Below are 20,993 nucleotides of genomic sequence, written 5' to 3'. Positions count from 1 at the left end.
TAATTTTCCCATTTCTGCTGGATAAACAGGATCAGGTACTGCTATATAATTTTTAAAAAAGGGCATTTTCCCAAGGTAAAGGTCAAGAAGGCAAAGAAGGGAAAAATGTCTGCTTCTCTGTACCCAGACTTGGCACTTCCACGTCCCAGTGACCGAACAGCTCAAGGCACAGGAAGGTGATCATATTGAACCAACCAGATACCAGCAACGGATTTTTAAAATTCAAGCTTTATTATTTTTTGGCACCATAGTAAATAATTCAGAGCGGGGCACTTCAACAGTACCAGGGCACCTCCTCAAAACACCCCATCCCCCACACATGACATTTAAGGAGGAAGAGACCATGGCCGCTGCCTCTCAGTACGAAAGGCAGTAAATCTTTCAAATCTCCACTCTTATCTGAAAAGCCAGGCTTTGGATTTTTGTAGTGGGTTTAGCCAGGCAAATTTATCATCATTCATTAGTCAGAACAAGCAAAAATAATAATAATAATAAAGCAGTTCTCAATTCCTAACATCTCTGTTTAACCCCCGTCATTGCTTGGGGATGCTCAGCTCATGCATACTGTGGCCAGCTCCATCTCGGTCCATCTTCATTCAAACTGAAAACCAGACACACACAGAAGGCGCCTGCCCTGGCTCATGCATCCCTTGTCACCCAGGCACTGGATTCCAATCCAGAGGGCAAACAGTGCTTCTTGGTTCAATACAACACATGGCAGGGCCTAATCCTAGACACTAGGCTGTCCGCGATGGCATTTAGGACAAAGTCCATCCCTACATCAGGCACTTCCTCTGAATTTCCAATTCCTTCACAAGCCGAGAAAGGCAAAGCAACCGCAGCTCAGACTCCTAGGTGAGGACTCGGGCCTCAGCTGCCACAGGACGCTTGGGAGTGGTGGGCTCACTTGGGCTCAGAGCGAAATGCTTAGGTATTACCTACTTTCTGAAAGATTCGAGACAGAAAGGTAATAAAACAGTCACATCAAGTGCTAAACACCTCAAAATGTTTGCCAAAGTGAGAAGGCCAAATCCACTTCTTCTGTCATGTGGATCCCTTGAGGAGTCATCAGTGGCCCATGAAAACCTTTCCTAGTCACAAGGCATAAATACATACAAATACATATTGGTAGGTTTCTAAATCTGACAGTGCTCTCTCAAACACAGCTGTGTTCAGTTGCTTTATTATTGCGCCTCTGCAACAAAACGGTGGCGGTGGGTGACGAGTGACATCAGGAACGCCAGAAGGAGGAAGTCAGAAAGCCCTTGGGGACAGGAATCTCCTTGCGCTGCAAACATTTCTGGTCAGGGAAAGATGAAGAAAACAGAATGACTTTCTGATAACACTGCTTCCAACACGTAACTAGAAGGAAGCTCAGGTCCCACAGAACGGAGCTCAAAGAAGGAGAAGGCACAGGACTGCGGTTGTGCAGACTTCCGCTTCTGAATGAAGTGCCGCCCAGGACAAACGCTATGCGATTACTCTGCCTGTCCCTCTCGTCTCCCGTGGCCGGGCCCATCTTTCAATATCGCTGGTTTCCCAACGGGGCTCCTGGAAACTGGAAGGTAGCAGGCTGTGTTGGCAGACCTACCAGAGTTCTAAGTTATCTGTTAACATTATCTGCTTAGAAACGTTGGCACTTAGAAACATGAGGAGTCTGGCTGAAAGTTCAGTCTGCTCTTGTGGAGAAAAGTGAGCAGCACACTCACCATCTACCCCGACCTGAATCTGGGCCCGACTGGTGTGGCTCAGTGGTTGAGCATCGGCCTATGAACCAGGAGGTTACTGTTCAATTCCTGGTCAGGGCACAGGCCCAGGTTTCGGCTGGAGTCAGGGGTGTGCAGGAGGCAGCCAATCAATGATTCTCTCTCATCATTGATGTTTCTCTCTCTCTCTCTCTTCCTCTCCCTTCCTCTCTGAAATAAAATAAAAAATTTTTAAAGAAAAGAACCTTGGCCAACATGCCAAAATGTACTGGTTTTATTTATCTCTTAGGGTAGCTTCCCCATGGGCAGCACGGACAGTGACATGTAGGAAGGAGAAATGGCAGTCTTTAAGGCTCTGGGGAAATTATGGACAAACAAGTAGAGTCTGGAAAAACCAAGAGGAAGAGACTGCAATCAGAGAGCCTGGAGGCCCAAGACCGGTCAGGCATAGGCTCATTCAAGGCCAACAACGGTTTGGGATGTGTGGGTTCAGGGCATCTCACCTCCAAGAACTGCTTGAGGCGTATGAAGGAACCCATCTGTCCCGAGCTTGTAATGGCTTCAATCCTGCAGGAACAGAAAGAAGACACGTGGTGAGTGACACCCATTTCTTGGAAAGGAGCTAGGGGAAGGGCACCGGTTGGCGACCACAGTTCTAGACTAAGGATGCTGTCGCTCTTCCAAATGGGCTCAACCTTCTTTTCAAACAAGGGGGTAAAGGAGAGAAAGCACCCTCCTTCCCAAGGCTGTGTGATTGGGTGGGATGGGGCTGTCAGGGCCCTCCCCCCATCTGAAATGCCAATGAGGTGAGAGGAAGGAGAAGGGAACCTGAAGTAGATCTCCACACCAGAGTCAAGCAAACTGACAACTGACTTATTGAGAGGGTTTGACTCCTTGGTTTAATTAAAAACTGCACGTAATCACCATCCCAGATTACCTGGAGGGGGTGGGGGGGGGGTGGGAAATGGTGGAAAAGAATAGAGTTTAAAACAATGTCAGGTATCCGAATCCAAGATCTTCCTATTCGTTTTTTCATTTAGCAACGGGAGAGACTCTTATTAATTGTTCAGCCCGGCTGGTGTTGCTCAGTGGTTGAGCATCGACCTATGAACCAGGAGGTCCCGGTTCGATTCCCAGTCAGGACACATGCCAGGGTTGCAGGCTTGATCCCCATTGGGGGGGGGTGGAGGGCGTGCAGGAGGCAGCCAATCAATGATTCGCTCTCATCACTGATGTTTCTATCTCTCCCTCCCTCTCCCTTCCTCTCTGAAATCAATAAAAAGATACTTTTAAAAAAAATGTTTATTCAGATATCAAAGAGGATTGGAGTAGGGGATGTCACACTTAATGCAGGTGTTTTTAACCAAGTCAAACCAGCATGTAACAGCGCCCAAGGGTATCTGATGTCCTCAGTTCTACCTTCCGAATCCCTGGGGTCTGCTCAACAAGGCTAATACCTGGGGAAGTAGTCCTCTTTGATGAGAAGCATCATCTTCCAGAACTGGGCCTGATACTGCTTCATGAGGGCATTCCCACACACCTAGGGGGAAAGGCAGGCAGAGAATGAAAGCTCACACTCACCCGAGAGATCGGGAACCACCATCAGCCCTGGCCTTTCTCTCCTGTCCAGAACTTCAGCCACAGAATGGCACTGGGCTAGCAACCAAGGGAATAAATGGAAAAATACAACTTTCTCCTGAAGCATTTCTCTCTATATGGCAATACCTACATTTAACCAGCCTGGAGGTATGAATATGAACCAAACTCAACTAACTAGTCTTCTTTGATTTATTGTACTGAAAATAAGCCTTTCTAAAGGGCTGGCATACCCCCAACCGTAGTAAGCAGAGAATACAGAATCCCACCGTGTTCTCAACGATTCAGGGTCACTGTTCACGTACCGTGACTTCAGGAGCTTTAAGGTGATTAGAAACTATTGGCATTTGAAGGCCAAATGGCCCCAGGTTTATGGCAAGTGCCTTCTTTCTTTAAGCAGTGTCTCCTTTCAACAGAAACCCTTACCCTTACGCCTTCTGGATGAGGGAGACACCTGACTCAGGCTGTTTAGTTACATTTTCTGTGCTGAGAATTATGAATCGCAATGGTGGGATACCAGTCCCCCCAGACCGGGTGGCCACACCAAGACTGAGGGATATAGCCCTCCACTGTGTACGGAGGACTAGGGAACGTCGGTCTGGAGAGCAAGAAGGAGGCAACTGGCAGGAAGAGCTCATATGAAAGACACAGAGGGAAACTCGGTACCTGGTGACATCCCATTTCCTGGTTCAAGGCCCTCATGAGCTCCAACTGTCTACCCCAGTGGTCGGCAAACTGCGGCTCATGAGCCACACGCGGCTCTTTGGCTCCTTGAGTGTGGCTCTTCCACAAAATACCGACTTCTGCGCATGGGCCACGAAGTTTCAGTCGCACTGTATGTGCGCGCCCGCATGTGGTATTTTGTGGAAGAGCCACACTCAAGGGGCCAAAGAGCCGCATGTGGCTCGCCAGCCGCAGTTTGCCGACCACTGGTATCCTACCCTTGGTCCTGGGAGTCACTTTTCTACCTCTAAAACAGATTCCCCTTTCACTTATGCTGGGATGTACAGTTTCCATTCCCTACAATGAGAAGACAAGTACAGTGGGAAGAAAAAGCAAAAGCTAGGCTTGTCGTAGGCCTCAAGGAAAACCTGGCACTAGACCCCATGCTGTTCACCATCACCCCATGTCTGTACTGCTTCCCCACTCGGGTCACGCAGAGGCCCACGGCTGCTTCAACCACTTATAAGTGCACTGTGTACCTCCAAGAAGTCAAAGAGGAGGGTGGCCGTCACGTCCGACAGGGGCTCCATGTTTAGTATCTGTGCCAACCAGCGCCAGCCATGGTTTAAGCCATGAGGGTGAACCTGGGAGGAGAGAAGCTTGGTCATGATTTGATCTCACTTTATTCAGAGCTACACTCCCAATGCCATCATCCAGCCATTACCTAGTGGACATGAGCCCCACATCTCTAACCCAAGCACATGCAGCAGGACAGAAACAACCAAAGCCAAATGAACTCTGTTTTGTTTTGTTTAATATGCTTTTTTTATATTGATTTCAGAGAGGAAGGGAGAGGGAGAGAGAGAGAAACATCAATCATGAGAGAGAATCATTGATCAGCTGCATCCTGCATGCCCCCTACTGGGGATCGAGCCTGAAATCCAGGCATATGCCCTTGACCGGAATCAAACCCGCGACCCTTCAGTCCGCAGGCTGACGCTCTATCCACTGAGCCAAGCCGGCTAGGGCTGAACTGTTTTCAAATGTTCCAACACTCTGAAGCCCACACATTCTTTACAGGATCCCTTTAATACACATCTGTCAGCTTCAATTTCAGGAATTCCATAGACCAACAGTTACCCTAATCGACACTTAAGATGGCGAACCTTTTGAGCTCGGCGTGTCAGCATTTTGAAAAACCCTAACTTAACTCTGGTGCCGTGTCACATATAGAAATTTTTTGATATTTGCAACCATAGTAAAACAAAGATTTATATTTTTGATATTTATTTTATATATTTAAATGCCATTTAACAAAGAAAAATCAACCAAAAAAATGAGTTCGCGTGTCACCTCTGACACGCATGTCATAGGTTCGCCATCACTGCCCTAGCCAGTTTGGCTCAGTGGAAAGAGCGTCGGCCTGTGGACTGAAGGGGGAGAGAGAGAGAGAGAGAGAGAGAGAGAGAGAGACAGACACATTGATTGGTTGCCTCCAATACACACCCCAACCAGAGATTGAACCTGCAACCTGGGTATGTGCCCTGATCGGTAATCAAATCAGTGACTTTCCAGTGCATGGGACAATGCTCAATAATGACACCAACCAATTGAGCCACAACCAGCCAGGGCTGGTTGACTCTTTTATGAACTGTTACCTAATAATCAACATCAACTTCTCTAAAGAAGACACATGAAGTGGCCGTATACTTGAACTCAGCACGTAACTGGAGGCCCTTTCTGAAGGCCAGTATTTCCTGCAGACAGAACACCGACTAAGGACCGACCTCGCACTCTCGGCAGTAACCTTTCCTCCTACCTCTTGTCGAGTTCCATACGGCCACCGGAGCTGGATGATGGCAGCATAGAGACGCATCATCCCGGACATGCGTTTCAGAAAGTTGTCCTGCTGCTCCACCTTGGAATCCTTCACTTGGTAGCCAAGCATTCTAAGAGGGAAGAAAAAATTTCGTGTGACAAGGTCAAAACGAGAGTGACAGAGCAGAGATTACGTTTCATGGCTAAAAGTAACAACATATTATCAATGCATTATTGCACATTACTGCATTTGTAGAAGACGTTGTTTACAAAGCACTCACATCCACATCAAATCTGTGCATCATATAAGTCCTGTGAGGTGAACTCAGAGGTCATCATATGACACCCAAAGAGGTAAAATTATTTACCCATTTTGCAAAGTTATTCAATGACAAAGCAGGGATAAAATTCCAAACCTCCTGGACTCTAGATCCATTATTCTTTCCACTAAACTATATTGATTATTGGCACCTAAATCCACAAATTCCAATAACTGTCCAGTTTGCATGAAAAGCATTGTATTTTCTGATATAACATTCAAGACACATAAAAGCTGTGAGGAGGAATATAAATTCTACATGTGTTTCTACTTCACGAATCGCCCTAGGGCTAGTCAGGAGACCGGCCTCACCTTTGATAGTCTTCCAAAGCCATTCCCTCCCTGAAAGCCGGGTAGAAAGGGACAGAGTACGGACAATTCTTGTGCAGATGAGCCAGGATGAGGTCCCCCACCCTCGGGTGCAGCTCCCAGATCCCGGACGCCACGACGGCGATGGGGAACGCAGCTTCATGATGAGAGGCCACCTCCTCCTCTCCTTGTTTCTGGCAACAGAGATGAGGACGGCGTCAATATCGCGAATGGCTACGTGCTGCGCACCTGCCCCGTCTTCCCGTACCTCGGGCACTAAGGTTTCTCACCACAAATTTCTCTGCCAGTTTGTACTGGACAAAGTCCAGGCCCTGTGGATTCAGTGTGACGGACACAGAGCGCCCACCAGATTGAACAGGTTTTCCAGAGAGCAGGTTGTGGATCTTGTCAAAGATCTCCTTCAGCTTGGAGCCTGGGTATGAAAGAGATAAAGTGACTTAAAATCAACCTATTTTTTAGGAGGAATCTACGTAAACCCGTCTGTGCAGCCTACAGACGTTCAGAGCCTACGGACAAAATACGGATGCAGAAAAATGCATAACCATCAAAACACATGTGGGGGAATGCAAAAAGGACACAGGACACACTGTTCATAGGAATCCCTCATTTGGGAATGGACTAATTCTGAAACCGACACATCAAACAGAGGGATAAACAGTGTGCAGATAAGTGTTGAGCTGTTTCAGATCCCACCGCCCGTGGTTGACGTGCCTACAGGAGTCACTGCATCACGAGGGAAAACCTTCCAGAGCATCTCCCCAGCTCACAATAATCCCCCCGCTTCTCCGAGACCCGCCTTCCTCCATCCTCAGACACAAAGGGGGTTCCTAGTAGCTGCGTTCGTATAAAAGAGCCTGAGTGCCCCAACCCCGACATGGGCTACAGGAAGAGTGTCCAGCTGAGCCGATCAGCCCACTGACAGAGTCCGTTCCGAGACGTGCCCCAGCAACACGTACACTCCCAGCAGTGGGACCTGCAACCGCCACGTGGACCAAAGAACAGCCGTCTACAAAGTACGCATAGAGACGCACAGAGGACGAGATGAGAGAGAATAGGGTCCTGAAGTCTCTAGCCCGAGACCTAGCTTCATTCCTGCCATGAGGTCCTCCAACACTTGCAAGCAGTTTAAAGTAGCACAGCATGGCCCTAGCTGGTTTGGCTCAGTGGATAAAGGGTCGGCCTGTGGACTAAAGGGTCCTGGGTTCGAGTCCAGTTAAGGGCATGTACTTCGGTTGCAGACTCCTCCCCGGCCTGAGCCCTGGTTGGGGCTCGTGCAGGAGGCAACCAATTGATGTTTTTTTCTCTCACATCGATATTTCTGTCTTTTCCTCTCTCTAAATATCAATGGAAAAATATCCTCGGGTGAGGATTAAATTAGCACGGCATCACCAGCTTAGAAATACCCTGCCATGGTCCTAATTACTTTAAGAATGTTCCCCTTATTAGATGTGGAGAATGAAACAGAGGAGGCAGTCAGAGGGGTGCCTTCCAGGTTCCAGCTAAGGTGACTGAATAGACAATGGTGCTATTGATTACTCAGCACAAAGGGGAGAAAAACAGGCATAAGGAAATGACAAGCTCAGACCTCACCACATTGCACCTGAGGTCTCTGAGAGCCATCCGCGCAGACGTCCCGCAGCAGCTGGTCCTAGAGAATCTGAAGCTCAGAGGAACTGGGTGAGTCGGAGGCAGACTGGGAGTCCTTCGTCAGCACAGGGAGTAATGGGGGAAGCCAGGGAGGGATTAGGAGAAGTGAGGGGTGAGAGCAGACCCCTAGGGAACACCCACCACTGAGGTGAGGGCAGGAGGCCAAGGAACCGAAGGCGAGAGGCGGGAGGAGAGCCTGGAAACTAACGCTCCATGGACCCAAAGGAGTCGCGTATCACAAAGGGAAAATCAACGGCGCCAAACGGAACCGCGAGGAAGACCAGAAAATCCTCAAAGGTGTAGAATCAAAGGAAATGTATTTTAGGATGTGAGTGACTCATGCATGTTTAAAAGAAAAGGAGCCTGTAACAAGGGAGTAATTTCGCATAGAACAGGAGGGGAGGCCATGAACGATGCTGCCAAGCCTTGGAGGCGATGGGAGGGGAGGGGAAGAAAGGCAGAGGCAGGGGGCAGCATGGGTCAGGACACCGCCTCCTCTGAAACAGGAGCCCGAGAGGGAAGTACAGCTGTGCACAGGTACAGGCGGCACCGGGGGCTCTCACACCTGTCGTCTCGATTTCCTGATGAAAGACGAGGCAAGGCAGTCGGTGGACTAGGAGTAAGGCTGCAGATAAGCCAGCGGGGAGGTGGAGGTGTGGGATGGCTGCCGAGCCACCTCTCCCCGCTGCTTGTATCAAAGGCCAAGGCACTTTAAATTCCAGAAAGTGATACGTATTTATTTATTTATACCTTGCCCTGTTCCAGAGAGAATTTCAGGCAGCGATGTGATAGGTAAGTCCCATCATGTACCATCTCAAGGGCAGAAACGGCAACCTTCCTACGCTTTGCAGGCACCCGGTCGATCAGGGGACCTGGGAGTCCCAGCTGTCCGTGTGCCCCCGCCACTCAGGAGCAGGTCTGTCATTTGGAGGCTCCACAACCAGAGCGCTTGCTCTAAAACATCAACCTGTTTCTAAAGGAGAAAGGAAGACGGTCTTTCCTCTGTCTGGTTCCTACTCTCTCATCTCAGTCTCCAGAGAGAAAAGGAAGGAGTCTAAAGTGCTAGCAGGACCGGCTTCGAGTCTGGAAAAGCTGGTGCAGGACAAAAGCCAGGAACCTGAGTCATGCCCTAGGTCCCCTTAGCAATATTTTCTGCAGCAATGTCCAATTTTAGGTCAGAGCCACTCTAAATAATTCACTATTAACATGCAGCTTATTATTTATTTATTTTTGGTTAATCCTCACTTAAGGATATTCTTCCATTGATTTTTAGGGAAGTGGAAGAGAGAGAAACATCGATGTCAGAGAAACACATTGATTGGTTGCCTCCTGCACGTGCCCTGACCAGGGCCTGCAATCAAGGTATTTACCGTTCACCGGAATCGAACCCGGGACCTTTGGCCCATCACCCATCGCTCTAGCCCAGTGATGGTGAACCTATGACATGCGTGTCAGAGGTGACACGCGAACTCATTTTTTTGGTTGACTTTTCTTTGTTAAATGGCATTTAAATATATAAAATAAATATCAAAAATATAAGTCTTTGTTTTACTATGGTTGCAAATATCAAAAAATTTCTATATGTGACACGGCACCAGAGTTAAGTTAGGGTTTTTCAAAATTCTGACACCCGAGCTCAAAAGGTTCGCCATCACTGCTCTAGCCATTATCACCTTCCATGTGCTGCAGACGAAACAAAGGAGAGCAAAATAGGAGACATACACCTTCCATATGCCTGATCCGACTGTCAACATGTAGTCAGCGTGCTGTCCGTGGGCACCTTACAGGTAAGTGGATTTGGAGTCTTAAAAAGTAATAAAACCAAGTGACGGGCCGTGTTCCCGACTCCTGTGACCAACCTGCGATGGTGGAGATCTGGCTCACGGGGATGGTGGCTGCCTTCTGGAGGTCCATCTTGATCTTTTTGACCTGCCGGGAGAGAACCGGGAGGAGACAGATCGCCTTCTGAAGAGCTGCATTAGGGAACGTCACACGCTAGCTATGTACCTTTGGGGCACAAGGCTGATCAGAGAACTCTGAGGCCCAGAGAATCCCCGCTTCCACCCCTTCCTACCTGACTGTCTTTGCTGCTGGTCAGTCCCTCAAAGGCCAGCACACACTGACGGGAAGCCTCCTGCAGCTGCTGGTACCACTGCATTGTACTGTCTTGTACCTTCACCTGGAGGTCTGAGGAGTAAAAGACAGGCTCTCTTAACAACACGTAGTATTTACTGAACACTTAATACGAACCAGACACTGTTCTAATCACCTCATGCACAACTGGTTTTACTGTCTAATCCATGAAGCAGATACTATTTTTATCTTCATTTTATACAGAAACATTTGCCCAGGTCACATTGCTAGGAAGCAGTGAAACTAGATTCCCACTGATCTGGCTCCAAAGCCAGCATTCTCAACCATCACACTACAGTGATTCTCTTATGTTTTAACAAGCATGTGTTTTGTACATATTTTTTAATATATTTTTATTGATTTTTTACAGAGAGGAAGGGAGAGAGAGAGAGAGTTAGAAACATCGATGCGAGAGAAACATCGATCAGCTGCCTCCTGCACATCCCCCACTGGGGATGTGCCCGCAACCCAGGTACATGCCCCCAACCGGAATCGAACCTGGGACCCTTCAGTACGCAAGCCGATGCTCTATCCACTGAGCCAAACCGGTTCTGGCTGTTTTGTACATATTTACTGAAAATACTCAGTAGCAGCAATACTTGGAATAATGTATCTATTAGAATGATACAGAATTTCAAGTCCTCAGAGCGAGTGCTGGAGTCTGAAGTTAGGCTCCACATCAGCTGATGCTCAAACACCTTCTTGCTCCTTCGCATGTGCTGAAACTTACAAGGATCGTACCCCAGGACACTCACCTTCACTCCGTGTCCCTCCCGGGCCCTGGCTGGGAGCGGGGCACTCTTTGGGGACCTCTGGCTTCTGCTGCGTCTGTGCCTCTTGACGCTTCGCCTGGGCCTCCTCTTCATCCTGCCTCCTCTTGTCTTCACACGCCCTGGCGTCCGTCAGGAGGTCCCGCATTTCTTGCAGCGCGCTCTCGGCCACGGCTTGGTCCTCTGCCGTGGGAAAGCCGTTCTGTCAGGGTGAGAGGCAGAGCTTCGTGGTTATGGCCTAGGCAGCCTGTGGGGCTGAGTCATACCTTACACAAGCCAACGTATTTCCAGAATTACAACTGTTGTATTAATGTCTTACCATTCATCAACGTGGCGACACCTACTGCTTTCCTGTTCTCATAAAGGTAACACCAATTTACCATCAACACCACTCACTAACACTGGGCGGAAAAGCTTTTTAAACATTTGTGACAAGAGTCTACACAAAAATGATATGGTGTTTTCATTTGCATTCCATGTATTAATGGCGATTTTGAATTTATTTTCAAATCTGTTGGACAATTATACTTGTGCTTTTATACACTGTCCTGTCCTTTGCTCATCTTTCCATTAGTGGGATGGAGGTAGAGTGATTTATCTCTTTCCCCCTAAATTCCTAAGTTCCTAATGATAGTTTAAAAAAGAAAAGCCCTCTTAAGTCGCTGTAGAATACTAGGAAAGCAGCTCATTATGCTGGAAACTGATGAGGGAAAGACGCCAATATTTACCCTTTCCTTCCTCTATAGGCTGCACCTCGAGATAATAGTTTATGGGGAGCGTTTCTTCTTGTAGCTGAATTCCAGAAAGAATGATAAACTTAGAAAAACGTAAAACCTACCACCCCTAATGAAAATGGTCAGCAATGGCCACTGAGCCACTAGCTAAAGGCATGCAGGGATCTTCACGGTGGGAGGTAAGGCTGACAGTATCTGAAGCCACAGGCTGACCCGAGTATCACAAGTGAAAAGGCCATCGGATAGAACATGCCTTTGGCATGGTGCAGACACAGGTACATACACACTACTCCCTGTGAAGTTCTTGTGAGCCCACAACAATCAAACACAGACCCAAGCAAGCTCCTAGATCTGTGCTGTCCAATAAGGTAGCCACGTGTTGCTATTTAGATTGAAATTAACTTTACAAGTGTTCACATTACAATACAATTCTCAGGCCCTTGCTGGTTTGGCTCCGTGGATAGAGCGCTGGCCTGCAGACTGAAGGGTCCCAGGTTTGATTCCAGTAAAGGCCACATGTTGCAGGCTCGATCCCCAGTAGGGGGTGTGCAGAAGGCAGCCAATCAATGGTTCTCATCACTGATGTTTCTCTCTCTCTCTCTCCTTCTCCCTTCCTCTCTGAAATCAATAAAAAAATATTCAAATAAATAAAATGGTGTCACTGCAGTGTTATGCACAATAGTGTAAATACAGAAACTTAAATGTCCACCAATAGACATGCCTTTATTCTTTTTTTTTGGGGGGGGGGGGAATCACAGGGGCTAGCACATCCAGAATGCAATGGGTAAGCCTTGCCCTGGGAAAACCACCTTCGTGAGCAGGTATCTCCCCTGCCAGGTAAGTACAGACATGCTTTTTTCAATACATTTTGGTCTGGTTATATGATGGAAACATCCAATTTCATCTATCCATCCAATACTTATTAACTACATACTACGTGTTAAGGCAATACTGGCATGTTTTAATAGTGCCTTAAAAACATGGATATTTTAGTAATTAGAGTAATTATGTGTTCAAAATACATGAACTGAAAAAAGCAATAAAAATTTCTGCACGTTTTTAATATTGATCATAAGTATAGCAGGCATTCAATATACATTCCTGAATGAACGAGATAATTTTTCAATCAGAAAACACACACTTTTTAAACCTAAGATGAGAGACTCTATGAGCCCATGTGGGACAGGGATGACGCACATGCAGAGTCCCCTGCAGCCCCTCACCTCTGAAGTGGTCCGAATGATCCCCGAGATGAGGCCGCACAGCTGGTTGCCTCGGCTCCGCAAGGCCAGCAGGTCCACCCTCAGGTCCCTGTGCTGGCCCACGGAGTCCAGCTGCTGGTTGAGATGCAGCAGCTCCTCCTGCAGGGCGTAGAGGCTCCGCAGGCGGACCTGGCCTTGCTCCCTCCGCAGCCGCTCCTGCTCCACCTGCTTCAGGCGCTGCTGCTCTGCCTCCCACAGCTTCAGGTTGAGAATCTACAGGAAGGGCTGCCGAGTTACCTCTCTGAGGGGCGCCTGGCCTTCTCCTTCTACCTCCTCCAGCTCTATGCGGGCCACACATTTTCACAGACGGACCCAGAGCAGGAAAGGGCTGCCCAGGGTCAGTCACACAGAGGCAAGAAAGGGGCCAGGTCCTCCACGACTGTTTGCCAGAACCGACTCTTCGGGAGGCTACAGCCAGACCCCAAAACCCCCTCACGGGCTCTCCCAGGCTCTGACCTTCGCTCTGTGGCGATGCTCAGCTTTCAGCTTCTCTTGCTGCCCCAGGGCTTCTCGGGAGCTGCGTGAGGAAAGGCAGGGAGAACCAGTCAGGGATGCTGCCTAAACCGTCTTCTCTCTTCCTACAACTGTCAGTTCCAGCTGACCCTCCCGACATGTCCAGTCCTACTTCAGGACTCACCTCTTCTCCATCATTTCCCTCAAGTCCTGGAATTCTTTATGATGCTTCAGTTCCTTCCGTTCATCAAAACGCTTCAGCTGTTCGGATGCCATCTCAGAGAGCGCTCGCACCTTCCTCTCCTGCTCCTCCTGCCACAGCCTCAGGCCCTCCTGCAAAAGATCAGCCCTGCTCGCCGGAGCTGCACTACCACCTCGCTCCCTTACCCTGAGGATACCCTCCCATCAGCCCTTCACTCTAGCAGATGTCCCAGGACATGCAATCATCTGCGTACGTCTCCGAACCTCTGCTCAGTCACCTCTCTCCTTGGGCCGATCTTTAAACTCAGCAGCCATCTATCAAAATCCTTATCCCAGCCGAAACCGGTTTGGCTCAGTGGATAGAGCATCGGCCTGTGGACTGAAAGGTCCCAGGTTCGATTCCGGTCAAGGGCATGTACCTGGGTTGTGGGCACATCCCCAATAGGAGATGTGCAGGAGGCAGCTGATCGATGTTTCTCTCTCATGGATGTTTCTAACTCTCTATCTCTCTCCCTTCCTCTCTGTAAAAAATCAATAATAAAAAAAAAATCCGTATCCCAATATCCTAAACTTGCTAGGTACATTTCTACCTCAATCCTTTCCTCGGGTCCTTATCTCTGCCTAAATTTCCCCCCACATCCACTTATGCCTAAGGTCCATCTTCTCAGTATACCCTTATCTTAAAACCCCAGGTCATCTTCCAATCTTGGAGAAGTAAATGGAATCCAGGAAAGCCTACGCAGTTTTCCTGAAGTCACATGAAAACAGAAGCGGATTTGAAACTGGATTTGACTTGAGAGCTTACTCTTGACTGCTACCTTACACTTCCTCCACGAACGGGTCAGCAGCTGCTAGCACTCAGCAGGGCACGATGATCAGCGTACAGTGGCCGTTCACACCCCCCGAGGACTGCACCTAACTGCGGTTCACTTACCGCTCCTTTCATTCTGTGCACCAGCTCGTACATCCGGATGCAGCCTTCCACCTCGACGCCCCGGGAGGACTGAAGTAACATGGGTTCCGTGTGCTGGGACTCACGTTTGCCCTGACAGACAGAAAATGGGAAAATTAAGCTTTTAAGATGGTATAGTTGCTGTTATCCCTTCAAGACAAAACCCACATTCCTACTTATAAACAATGACAACAAAACAAAGGAGGTTAGAACTAGTGAGCTTTCCGTGATACTGACCTTGTTCTCTTTGTTTTCCTTACACACACACACCACCCCCTCCCACCCCCCCCCCCACACACCACACCCCCCACACACACCACACCCCCCACACACACCCCCACCCCCCACACACACCCCCCACACACACACACACCACACACACCCCCACCCCCCACACACCCCCCCTCACCCCCCCACACACATACCACACACACCCACACCCCCCCACACACACACACCCCCACACACACCCCCACACACATCCCCCCCACACACACACACCCCCACACACACACCCCCACCCCCCACCCCCCACACACACCCCCCCACACTCCCCCCACACACACACCCCCCCCACACACACACACCCACACACACACACACCCCCACCCCCCACCCCACACACACACCCCCCCACACTCCCCCCACACACACACCCACACACACCCACACACACACACACACCCCACACAGGAACAACTACTTCCTTTCTGCTTGCTCTGATCTGCCCAGCAAACTTCCCCCCTTTTTTCTGATAGTGTCCATTCGTGCCAGGAGGGTATGGATGGAGCAACCCCAATCCACATCCTCAATTCTTTCACCTTCCTGGCCTCAGGGGCAAGCAGGGGACCAGCCAGCAAAGTCCTCTAGCCTCCTGTGGCCAGTATCCACTTCAGCAACGAGGCTCAGAGCCAAGCGAGGCCAGAGGTCACCTCTGAACTTCTCTGATGAAGCAAACTTGGAGGCCTTCTCTAACCTAAGAAGGTGTGTCCAGTGCTACCAACAGCCACCTTGCCACACTGAGTCTTCCTGAAAAGCGAACCCAAAAGCGTTGGGCAGAATCGAGAGATGGAAAGGCAAAGCCCTGCGTGTTTGAGAGCTGGATCAAGTCGGAAATAATGTCAAGCAGAGACATACAGAAAACAGACCATCATTGCCCTGGCCAGTGTGGCTCCTGTCCCCTCTCCCTTCCTTGCTCTCTAAAAATCAATTAAAAAAAATACACAAAACAAACAAACAAACAAAAAACGGTCAAATGGTAGCCCTGGCTGCGTAGCTCAGTTGTTTGGAGCGACATCCTGATACACCAAGGTTGAAGGTCTGATCCCTGGTCAGGGCACATACAGGAATCAACCAATGAATGCATAAGTAAGTAGAACAAGAAATCAATGTTTCTCTCCTTCTCAAATCAATAAAACATTAAAAAAAAAAAGACAGATAAATAAATCATGTATACCTATAGTCCCCCTTATTCGGTCCAAACCTATTCCTAAGTTTGTGTAACCATCCCTCACACGCAGTAAATAGCCCGCTGTCACTCATTTTAGGGGATCCCTTGCTTACTATCTGTTGTCTTCATACAGACAATACCTTCTGGCATAAAAACACATTGCCATCAGTTAAACAAGCTTTCTGGTCATGTTATCCACCCACAAATTATATGCCTTTTCCAATTAGCTGAACGCTTGTCATGCACTGTGGTCATTAACTTTTGCCGTTTCAGATGCAACAGGCCAATCTTGCACAAATTTCTTTTTCCTTCTTCACAATTTAACAGATGGAAGATTCATTGTGATCATAGATCTTAGAAATGTCAACATACAATTTTTTTCCCCTTCTCCTTATTAAGCTGAGAACTTTCACCTTCTGACTTAAAGGAGGCACTTTATGGCTTCTCATTGGTGCATCCAGATTGCCAACATCCCTACTCCTGCACTTTGGGGACATTATTGAGTTACTTGAACATTACAATTACAAGAGTTACTTGAACATAGGCACTACAATACTGCAACAGTAGATCTGACCCAAGACGGCTCCTAAGTGACTAATGGGCGGGTAGTGGACACAGCATGGAGATGCTGGACAAAGGGACGATTCCTGTCCCAGGCAGGACAGATCGGGAGGCACAGCATTCATCACGTAACTCAGAATGGTGCACAATTTAAAATCGCATGAATTGCCGAAACTGGTTTGGCTCAGTGGATAGAGCGTCGGCCTGCGGACTGAAAAGTCCCAGGTTCGAAGCCGGTCAAGGGCATGTACCTGGGTTGCGGGCGCATCCCTGGTGGGAGATATGCAGGAGGCAGCTCTCATCGATGTTTCTAACTCTCTATCTCTCTCCCTTCCTCTCTGTAAAAAATCAATAAAATATATATATTTTTAAAATCGTATGAATTGTTTATTTCAGGACTTTTCCATTTTATATTTTCGGACTGTAGTTGACCGCAGTAACTGAAACCATGGAAAGCGAAACCTCAGATAAGGGAGAACTACTGTATACAGGCAAACTACTCTGAAAATATACCACTAAAAAAACCAAACCAAAACAAAACAAAAACACAAAAAAACCCCACTACCAATAACAATTTACTGGGTTTTCTTAAAGTATTTTTATTGATTTCAGAGAGGGAGGGAGAGATAGAAACAACAATGATGGGCAAGAATTATTCATGGGTTGCCTTCTGCATGCCCTCTACTGGGGATGTGCCCTTGACTGGAATGGAACCTGGGACCCTTCAGTCCATAGGCCGACGACGCTCTAGCCACTGAGGCAAACTGGCTGGTAAGTAACAATTTACTTTGTAAGTGAGAGAAACAAACAAAGGCAGTGACAAAATAGAGCGAAAAATAGGTAAAAACTCAGACAGAACTAACGATAAGATATGTAAATCCTGCCAAAACCGGTTTGGCTCAGTGGATAGAGCGTCGGCCTGCGGACTGAGGGGTCCCAGGTTCGATTCCGGTCAGGGGCATGTGCCTGGGTTGCGGGCACATCCCCAGTGGGAGATGTGCAGGAGGCGGCTGGTCGATGTTTCTCTCTCATCGATGTTTCTAACTCTCTATCTCTCTCCTTTCCTCTCTGTAAAAACTCAATAAAATATATTTTTTTAAAAAATCAGTAAAATATATTAAAAAAAAAGATATGTAAATTCTAAGCACAGGTTAAATTTTATTCTATGCCCCCAGCAGCCAGCACAAAAGGGGAAACTTTACCAGTTAAACAGATGCAAGGTTCATGTGGAAAACAATCCAATTGCTCATGACATTAGCTACTGCTCTCGGTACTTAGAACAGAGGGGAATCTCTCTCTCTAGGTCTCCATAAGGCGAACACAGGGTGATGCGGGCAACACTGTCCCTACAAACAGCTACCAAGAAACAACCACGACTTTATGCAGGGCAAAGGCATTGTCACATGATGACATTACACAACTCAACTTTGCAACCACCCCTGTCGTCTGTCCTCAGCTGAGGGAAAACCTTACCTTGGTCCCACCTGGTGTTGCTGGTGTTCTTGGGGGTGCTGGTGAGAAGGCGAGGCTTCTGATGGGAGACTTGGGAACAAATGAAGGTTGGTCCAGGCCTGAAGTGGATCTAGAGGATGTTGAAGTCTCAGAGGGAGACAGGTTCTCTTGTGTGTGGGGTAGGACATGATCTACCACCCATCCAGCATAAGAAGATAGCTGGGGAGTGGATACACATTCTTCTAAAACATCCTAGAGAAGAAGAAGATGTGAAGCTCAACTTGCATGTCAACTGAGATGGACTGAAGCACGTCCTGAGAACGCAGCCTCATTTCTGCGGTATTCCTGTTAAGGATATATAACCTGAGTATACACCAGACAGACCAATCCTGGGACTCAGCCTCTAGAACAGCCGTGGGCAAACTACGGCCCGTGGGCCGGATCCGGCCTGTTTGCAATGAATAAAACTAAAAAAAAAAAAAAAAAAAAAAAAAAGACCGTACCCTTTTATGTAATGATGTTTACTTTGAATTTATATTATTTCACACAAACACTCCATCCATGTTTTTGTTCCGGCCCCCCGGTCCAGTTTAAGAACCCATTGCGGCCCTCGAGTCAAAAAGTTTGCCCACCCCTGCTCTAGAATGTAAGGTATGTATTTTTTAAAATTGTCAAAGATATAAAAGACAGGGGAACGCTTTAGAATTGTTTTACGTAAAAGTCTAAAGAGACAGGGCAGTAGTTAGATTACCAGACACTCCAGAACAGGAGGTATGCCTTAACTGTTCCTACCTGCCCCCTCCACCTGGCGGTCTAGTACAGAACAATGCAAATAGAGTGATCACGCCCCCATTAAACTTCACAGGTCCGTCCAATGTCATCTAAAACTCTGTGTGATCAAACTTTTGTTCCGGTGCATAGAGCGCCGGCTTGAGGACTTAAGGGTCCCAGGTTCGATTCTGATCAGGGGCACATGCCGGGGTTGCGGCCTCGATCCCCAGTGGAGGGCGTGGAGGAGGCAGCGGATCCATGATTCTCTCTCATCATTGATGTTTCTCTCTCTCCCTCTTCCTTCCTCTCTGAAATCAATAAAAATATATTAAAAAATAAAATTTTTTTAAAAGTTTGTGTGTGATTCTTCACTTGCAGCAATACGTCCTATTAATCGTTCACTGCCAAATCTGCCCCTCCTAGCACATGCAGTAACTTCACAGACCCTGAGGCCAGGGCTGCTTTGACAACATAGACGGAGGCGCCTAGTCTGGCTGCGGGGAGCACGGAGCCTTCAGAAAGAAGAGCGCCTCTGAAGGGGTGTCCCCAGCGGCTGGAATAGGCTGGGGAGAGCAGAAACCCTAGGGCAGCGTGGTGCACGTACAGGAGTCGAGAAACAAATGCGGTGGTTAGAAAGGACGCACGGGGTGCGGCGTAGCGGCCAGAAGGGCTACGGCCGCCTCTGCATCCATTGCTCACCTCGCCCCGCAGGAGCCAGTCGCGGTGGTAGCAGAGGCGACCTTTGTCGGAGCTGCGCAGCGCCTGCAGGGTCTCCCAGCAGCGACTCTCGGACGGCATGGCCCGTGCTGCACCCGCTCTTCCGAGATGCCGCGGGTGGAAAAACAAACCCCTCGAATCAGCCGCCCGGTTAACGAGCGCTCGCTTCCGCTTCCGGGGCGTGCACTCAGTTGTACACAGCAACACCGCCTCCGGAAGGCAGTACGCCCCACTTCCGGTGCCGGGCCGGATCTCCAGCGCGCCTGCGTACCCGGAGGGCCGGGCCCTGCGGGGAACTTCAGAAGCCTGGAGCCTCCTTGTGGTAGAAAGTGGAATACGTAGTATTGATGAGGATGTGAAGAAATTGGATTCGCCCCCACACTGCTGGCGGGACACTAAACGGTGGCCGCTGCTGTGGAAGTCAGGCATTTCTTCAGAAAGGTTAGAGTTACTATACACCCAAGAGAAATTAAATGTGCGTCCATACGAAGACTTGTCGAATGTTCATAATAGCGTTACCCAGAATAGCCAAAAAGTCTAAACCCAGATGTACATGAACAGGTATGTGCTACACAACAGGGATGAACCTTGAATACATTATACCAGGTGACAAAGTTACATATTACATAATTCCATTTATGTGAAATGTCCAGAATGACAAACCCAACGAGACATGAAGACTTATTAGTGGCTGCCAGAGGCTGGGGCTGTAGGGCAATGGGGAGGGGAGTGGCTACTAATGCATGAAGCTTTCTTTTGGGGGAGATGAAAATGTAAAATTAGATCATTGTGATGATTGCACGACTTTGTGAATACACTTAAAAACCACTAAATTATACACTTTATTACCCAGAGCCAGCTTTGATTCGGACCCTTTAACTTTTTAAAAATGTTTTGATTTCAGAGAGAGGAAGGGAGAGGGAGAGATAGAAACATCAATGATGAGAATCATTGTCTGCCTCCTGCACCCCCCCACTGAGATCGCAAGGTGGGATGGGGTATATGCCCTGACTGGCTTCCGTGACCTCCTGACTCGGATTGACCCTCAACCACTGAACAGCACTGGCCAGACCCGATCCGTTCACTTTAGAGTCTAAAGTTTAGACTCTTCTTTTTTCTGTCTTATGGGATTAGTTTGAGATAGAAGGCTTCTCTCTGGAGTTTGAAGCAATATAAACATTTTTTTTTTGCTGGTTTTTTACAAACTCTGGACAAAGAAAAACAGAACATTATTATTATTTTGGTGCGTTGGCCGGGAAGCAAACCCAAACAGAACATTACTGGGAGAGGTGTTTCCCACACCAGCATTATAAATACCCGCGCCCTGCACTGAGGTGTTCATTGGTTTGATGAAAATAAGAATGAATTATATAAATAGGTATGTACATTGGTGTGAGTGCCAACTGCCCTTTCTAGGGAAGGTCTTTCATATATTGTCCATGTAAGTTCAAGTCCGCT

At 48.2% G+C, this 20,993-nt stretch overlaps 1 protein-coding gene across 1 annotated transcript; it reads right to left on the bottom strand.

Moving 5' to 3' along the window:
• Positions 1-210: 210 nt before the first annotated feature.
• GLE1 (GLE1 RNA export mediator) lies at positions 211-19,716 on the bottom strand. The gene is made up of 16 exons (XM_059658213.1): positions 19,518-19,716; positions 18,069-18,299; positions 14,567-14,677; positions 13,616-13,764; positions 13,435-13,495; positions 12,940-13,191; positions 10,968-11,184; positions 10,154-10,266; positions 9,939-10,008; positions 6,702-6,844; positions 6,415-6,605; positions 5,785-5,914; positions 4,505-4,609; positions 3,164-3,246; positions 2,210-2,273; positions 211-1,300 (listed from the first exon to the last, which is right to left on the bottom strand). Exons 1-16 carry the CDS (start codon positions 19,614-19,616, stop codon positions 1,232-1,234), a joined length of 2,088 nt encoding a protein of 695 aa, XP_059514196.1. The 5' UTR covers positions 19,617-19,716; the 3' UTR covers positions 211-1,231.
• Between the last annotated feature and the right edge of the window lie 1,277 nt (positions 19,717-20,993).

The sequence above is a fragment of the Myotis daubentonii genome, chromosome 11 (assembly GCF_963259705.1).
Source record: "Myotis daubentonii chromosome 11, mMyoDau2.1, whole genome shotgun sequence".
NCBI classification, from domain to species: Eukaryota; Metazoa; Chordata; class Mammalia; order Chiroptera; family Vespertilionidae; genus Myotis; species Myotis daubentonii.
This window is presented reverse-complemented; position numbering and strand designations above follow the sequence as displayed.

What these genes read in the sequence shown, in the direction of transcription:
- GLE1 (XM_059658213.1), bottom strand. Translation starts at nt 19,616, where the DNA reads ATGCCGTCCGAGAGTCGCTGCTGGGAGACCCTGCAGGCGCTGCGCAGC. An exon ending in GGGAGGGACACGGAGTGAAG is followed by an intron (nt 10,267 to 10,967) that starts GTGAGTGTCCTG and finishes TTTACTCCTCAG; the next exon opens with ACCTCCAGGTGAAGGTACAA. An exon ending in GCCTCAAGCAGTTCTTGGAG is followed by an intron (nt 1,301 to 2,209) that starts GTGAGATGCCCT and finishes TTCCCTGACCAG; the next exon opens with AAATGTTTGCAGCGCAAGGA.